This window comes from Cupressus sempervirens, chromosome 10, assembly GCF_028749045.1.
Source record: "Cupressus sempervirens isolate cs-2001-9-10 chromosome 10, ASM2874904v1, whole genome shotgun sequence".
In the NCBI taxonomy this organism is placed as follows: Eukaryota; Viridiplantae; Streptophyta; class Pinopsida; order Cupressales; family Cupressaceae; genus Cupressus; species Cupressus sempervirens.
The window spans coordinates 739,097,059-739,103,785 of record NC_143127.1 but is presented as its reverse complement, the minus strand read 5'-3'; the positions used below and the strand labels follow the sequence as shown (position 1 = coordinate 739,103,785).

The 6,727-nt window shown below is 32.2% G+C and overlaps 1 protein-coding gene across 1 annotated transcript; it reads right to left on the bottom strand.

Moving 5' to 3' along the window:
- Window positions 1-4,492: 4,492 nt before the first annotated feature.
- LOC149535976 (uncharacterized) lies at window positions 4,493-5,870 on the bottom strand. Its single transcript, XM_089805104.1, has 2 exons — window positions 4,764-5,870; window positions 4,493-4,653 (listed from the first exon to the last, which is right to left on the bottom strand). The coding sequence occupies exon 1, from the start codon at window positions 5,344-5,346 to the stop codon at window positions 4,771-4,773; it is 576 nt and encodes a 191-aa protein (XP_089661230.1). The 5' UTR covers window positions 5,347-5,870; the 3' UTR covers window positions 4,493-4,653; window positions 4,764-4,770.
- Window positions 5,871-6,727: the final 857 nt, after the last annotated feature.

Here is a 6,727-nt window from a genome sequence, read left to right as displayed (position 1 = left end):
TCTAACTACTACAAATATATATTGTTCGATCCAATTTAGACACTGATGATAGGTGGTTGATTCCATGAGGACTCTACTTCTTCCAACTTGAGACAATATTCTCAATCTTGTCCAAGACTCTTACTAGCTATTGCATATATATATAAATAGGCTAGTTCTTATGTATTTTGCACATTAGGAAATATTGATGCTATTATGCTTTTGAGCATTTACACCAAAAATTGGTCTCATATTGTTATTCTGTCAATTTTATTTCATGTTGATTAAACTATTTCTTTCATTAGATTTGAGATTTATATTTGTTTTTAAAAAATTTAACATGGTATCAGAGCCTATTTTGAAAGATTGGATTATTTTATAGAGGAGGTCTTGTAAAATCTTGTATGCTCTTCTCTTATGTTTTAATACAAAGTAGAGAATAGGAAAGGATCTATGAAGACCCATCGATCTTTTATGAATATACGCTATTTTTCTTAATTTGATGATAGTTTTGACACTCTAGAATATTTTTAGAGCATTTCTCATAGTTCCATTGCATCCAGAAGGCTTGAGAAAGTCAAGATTGGTTTTTGTTTCATTTAAATTAAAGTTCATTTGTAGAAGTTACAAGCTCATACTTGTAATTTAGATCTGGAGGAAAATATCCAAACAAAACATTTCTCAGTTAAAAGGACCCTTCCATTGTGTCCATAAGGTCTAAATTACAATTTTTGATGTAAAATTCAACCTATTTTAGTGTCTGGAACTCTCCATGGAAAAATAGTTCTGCTCAAAGCCTCAAAATGAAAGCTAAGGCTATAGGCATTTTGCCAAAAAAACCATCATAATTTTTTTTGAAGGCACCACATTATTTTGAAAAACTATGACCCTTTATAAGAGTGGGATAAACCACTTTAGAAAGAGACTCCCCCACTTCAAAAAGTGTCACCTAGCCTTATTAAAGCATTGCCCACCTTTAAAAAATGGCATCCACATAATAGGAGGTCCACATTTCTTCAACTTGCCTTGTAGATTTGACCACCTACCACATGGGCATTGACCACCGCTCATGGGGTTTTGACCACTACCTATGTGACACACCATTAGCCATCTTAGTGTGTTATGTGGATAACCATATCACTACACATATTGGCACCAAGTAAAATTAGAGGCATTTGAAATGGGTTGAGTTCTGTAGAGTTAGATTTTTTAAAGTTCACGGGAGTGGAAAATCTAACAAGGTTGTAGCTTTTCTTAACAGGAGACAGGTTTTGTTGATAGAGATGTAGAATGGGATTTTTGGTTTTAAGGAACTCAAGAGTTTGTATCCAAAGGATCCTAATTTTAGTAAAGCTTGAAAATATTGTACATAACTTTTTACTTTAGATAGAACTAAGTGGCTAGATTTCATCATCCAAGATGATATGTTATTTAGAGAAAGTCACTTGTGCATTCTAAAGAGTTCAATGAGGGGGAATATTATCAAGGAAAAGAAAAATAGAGGGTCAGTCAATGAGAATTATTTTTGACAATAATTGTAATAAGAAGTCAAGAAGTTTGTACAATGTTCTAGAGTATGCCAAATAGAAAAAGGAGCCAAGTAGAATACAGGGTTATATCAATCATTATTTGTACTAGTGAAGCCATGGGAGGATATCAATATGGATTTTGCCAAGGACTCAAAGAAGGCATGAATCAATTTTTGAAGTAGTTGATAGGTTTTCAAAGATGGCACATTTCATTCCTTGCAAAAAGACTAATGATTCTATTCATGTGGCAACACTATACCAATTTTGTAGGAAATCGCTAAGGATCGGGTGGATGGTACCCAGTGTGGTATGTAAGAGACCCCTGCAAAGGCCCAAAAACTGGCAGATAAAGATTTGAGGGATAAAGTCTATGCCCTGGAGGAGAAGTGAGACTACTAGCCAAGTTCACTCTCAAGGTCACTCACATTGCGGCTACCACCTTGCACTTGTTGAAGGAAAACCAAGAAGGTGATTTGACCAACGACAATTCTAGAATGCTATTTGACTTCTTGGCTGAGGACTAGGCTAAAGTCCTCCTCAAGGGGAAGGATGAAAAGAAGCCCAATTAGGGTTGTTTCCTCTTTTTTCCTATGTTTATTGTCTGCTAGGTTTTGATCTTTGCCTTTGTTTAAAAACTTTTATAGTTTATGTTATTATGGTATAGGCAATAGTAGTTTAATGCCCGCTAAAACCCTTATTTTCATCTATCTAGTTAATGTTTTTGTGATTGTAAGCACTAGGGGGTAATTTTGTGTGGTGGTTATCTACTGGGTTTTGACCAATTTGACTGTTGTAAGGGTCAACCCCCCTTGTTAGGTTACTTTATAATTCAAACACGTTGATCCAAAAAATAGAAAAATGTCAATGGGCCCTTAGTCTAATGGTTCACAAAGAGCCCACTGCTAGTGGTTTAATATCCACCAATCATTTATAAAGTTTTGCTATTTATTTATCAATTTTTTATATTATACAAATTAAATTATCTAAACTGCTATAAGAGCCCTTTCTTTTCTTTTTTTTGCTTCTTTTTTTGGCCATATTTTCAATACACAATTTGTTAATAGTAATATTTTTGCCAAAACATATAATTATATTTCATAAATTATATAATTATATAATTATCTCTATAAATTCTATAATATTGAAATCAATATAAATTAATAATATATTAAGAGATAAATAATATATTATTGTTACATTTTAAACAATGTTATTATGTCACTATTATGCATTCAACAATATTTGTTATTATAAACTTATAATATATAAAATATTGATAATTTAAAATAGTCTTAAAAATACTTATAAAAAAATTTAAAATATATTATTATTATATTATTATTATATTATCAATTAATTTAAAACAGAATTATTATTAATTAATTTAAAACAGAATTAAATATATTAATCAAAGCTACCTATTGGGACTTCTTATTTTTTAGAATGGAGTGATAGTTCAGCTCTGATTAGCCTGATTTCAATTTTTCTCATCTACATTAAATTCATCCTCGCATCATACAAAGAAGTAAGATTGATGTTGTGGATCTAACTTACCATTTTATTTATCTACAATAGATGTAAAATTGATATTGTGAATTTGAAATTGATATTGTGAATTTGAAATTGATATCTAAACAGTTTAATTTATTTTTGAAACTATTGTTCTAATAATATTTTAATACTAACTAAAAATTTAAACTTTTTCAAATTATATGTTATGTCTATAATGAATGAAATATTCAGTTATTAAGGTTGAGAAAAATAATTGTTGAAGATAAATGTATAATAGTTTTCACTTTCCTAATTCATTTATGAACCATTTATCATTTCCGTTATAATAAAAATCTTGCTATTATATTATTATATAAAATAAATATATTATTATTAACTATTAAGGACAAGTACCAGTCACTACAAGAATTGTTGTTGCATTCACAAAAGCATACATAGATGCCTACTAGTTAAAATAAATCAAAAACTTTGTTTTGAAATCTACATTGTTCCATTCAAAATAAAATAATAAAAAAATCTGCGGTGTTCCAAAAAAATAAGTCAAAGAAGAAAGCAAAGATCATCTAACTATTAATATAAATCAAATGTTAATCATTGAATTACAATTGGATCTAAAAAATAAAATAACACCTTACTCTTATTAGAAACAAATGGCTCATAATAGTTTTTAAAAACTTACAAAGATCGCTTAACAATTGAAATAAATCAAAATGTTAATCATTGAACTGATAGGAGGGCAAATATAACCTTCAGTTTAAATAAATCGAAATACTAATAATTGAACCCCTAACTGATCCAAAAATTATGTTTAAAGAAACATTTAACAAAATATTAAATTGTTAAATCATTTTACTTCAAATCAATCTAATATAAAATTAAAATTAAAAAAGAATTCTCTACATTCAGAACAATCGCAAAGCTGAACATAAAGTACCTATACCTTTTTAATTACAAATAATGTTCAAAGAAGTATGAAAACCTCATCTAATGGTTAAAATAAATCAAAAAAATTATTAATAAATTCTACATGGGTTAGAAATAAAAGAATACTTTGAGCTGAACATGTATAGTACCACAATCTTTATAATTACAAATAATGTTCAAAGACATGGAAACATCATCTGACAGTTAAAATAAGTAGAAAAAAATTATTCAATGAATTGATTAAAAGTAAAAGAAATACTCTGATCTAATATATTATGGTGTTTCTTGATACTTACTTTGTTTATGTATAGAAGAAACTGATCTTTCTTGATATTTCCACGTAGAACATTTAGTTAGTGAGATTATTTTCGTTTTGACAACAACTCAAAAGTGAGACTATTTTCATCTTGATAACAACTCAAAAAATAAGAATAAGTATTACAGTTGCTTGTTTTAAATTAAGATTGTGTAGCATTAACATTTCATGTTCATCCTAATGATGATCTGATACATTGATTAAAAAAACTTTACACAATTAAATCTGGAAATAACAAAACAGAACATTGATTTAAAAAATTATACAACCTACACTAAAAACATCTTCAACCACATATTCTCTCTCCGCTGTATACAGCCATTTTCATATTCATCAAACCGACTGTGCTTATACTCCCTCAGCCACAAAAACAATCAACCTGAAAATCCACATCTGATCACAAAAAACAGTATCTCAAACTTTCAAAACACTTGAATCCACAACAACAACAATAATTTTCCCATAACATTTGTCCAAATTACAACAACAACGCCATTACAAACCTCAAGACTACACAGCACCAACAGCAAGCCAACGAGAGAGAATAAGTACAATAAGCGAGCACCAAGAACATATTTCAAAGACAGCCGCAGCAGGCAAAGCAAGAGCACCAGCACCCATTTGCCGCTGCAAAACATCACAACGGTTCAGCTGAACTCTCCTCGACCCACCAACGGGCGCCCAAGCAAGTCCTCCCACGCAAGGAACCCCAGCCAAAACCTCATCCTCATAACCTTTACCCACATTACCCTTATAGCCGTTACCCACATTATCCCCCTTCCAAAGCTTCCGGTTTATCTCATCCAACGTTCCCTTCACGGCAACGGCTAGTTCGGTGGTCTTCTTAAGACGCTCTTCAATAGCTTGAAGCCTCTCACAGATGCTCGCATTCTGTAAAACAAGAGCACCACGTTCACTCCACAAATCCCTCACAAACCCATTCTCTTCCTTTTCTCTTTGTTCAACCGGGTTGAGGCGCCTTCTCTGAGAAGAAAGCCCGGTGATTTCTTCTTCTTCACGCGAACGGACTCCCCGAGTGTGAGAGCCGCACGCGCTCTTCTTGAGACATTCATCGCATTCCTCCATTTATGCACTGCAGTTTCACAATCTATGTCGAAGTACTATATATGTAGGGCGGGGCATAAGAATGAATAAGACCCAGTTGAGGTTTAGTAAACCATAGCCGTAGGAGGTACTTGGTGAGGTTGCGTGTTGGGCAGGGTAAAGTAATTAACGTGCACAGCAGTCCCATCTTGAGCGCATGCATCATGGCCTCCGATTCTTCAAATCTTTGGGAAATCACATCTCAGGAGCAGACGACAGAGCACTTGTTGTACTCTTGCTCAAATCTAAGGGTTTTTTATTAGACGGACAAGACTTCATGGGAATGCTAACCAGGCTATCTGCTGATGTTATGGCCCCTGGTCCCCATTTCAATGCACGCAAGATGTTGGGCAAACCGTCCAGTTTTATAAAAGTATTGTTAGGCCCTGCCACGGCAGTGAATTCAATGGATGCATCATAGGTCACGGCCAGGACAGGTCAAATGAATCCATAGAAAACAAGAATTGCCTAGTTCTGTTAATGGACTAGGGCATGACGTCAGTTTACTTGTCTTTAAAGTTTAAATGAGTATTATGTATTTTATAAGAAATAAAAAATTATTAGTAGTATTAGTGTAATGAAACATGTGTCAATAAGTTTGACCCACAAATTACAAAGTTGAATCTTGATAGCTAGTGATATCACAATTTGATTTGATAGGGAAAATGGCCGAGAGGAATGAGAAGGCATGGAAGACAAATAAGCCAAGAGAAAAAGTGCACTTCACTTCATGCCACCATCTTAAAATTTATTAATTAATTTAAAAGTTAGAGAATTGTTGTTATATGATTATTAGATTAATTAATGACTTTAGAAAATAGTCATTTGAGGTTCATTTTTTTTGTTGTATTGAACACATGCATTGTAAGTTTGGGGTCCATGTGGACAGCGAAAGTTATGTGATGCAAAAAATGATGTGTGTATATGGTTAATACATATCTTAAGATATCATAACATGGCATACACATGTTATGGAAATAGACAACACATTAGAAAGATGGTAGAATTCAAAGATAGTAGCGACAATAATGGAGATTGGTAAAAATGGAAATGAACATTCAAATTTTGAGCATCTTGCCTATATTATCACGCTATTCAAAAAAATTTAAAACATATCAAATTTATTTTTGTTCACTTTCATGGGAGGTGCAGCCACGAGTGAGAACAAAGTCAGGGCATGCATACAAGGATGTGACTTTATTGCCATAATTTGGGTGCCAGATTTAGGTATCTTGTACAAATTTTTTTTTTTTTCCAGTTGTTGTTGCTCCATTTTGCAAACTTCTACCAAAATCTATTACCATTTTAGAGGTGGACTGCCTCATTTTTTTGTTTTGTTTTCATTTTTATTCATCAAATTTGT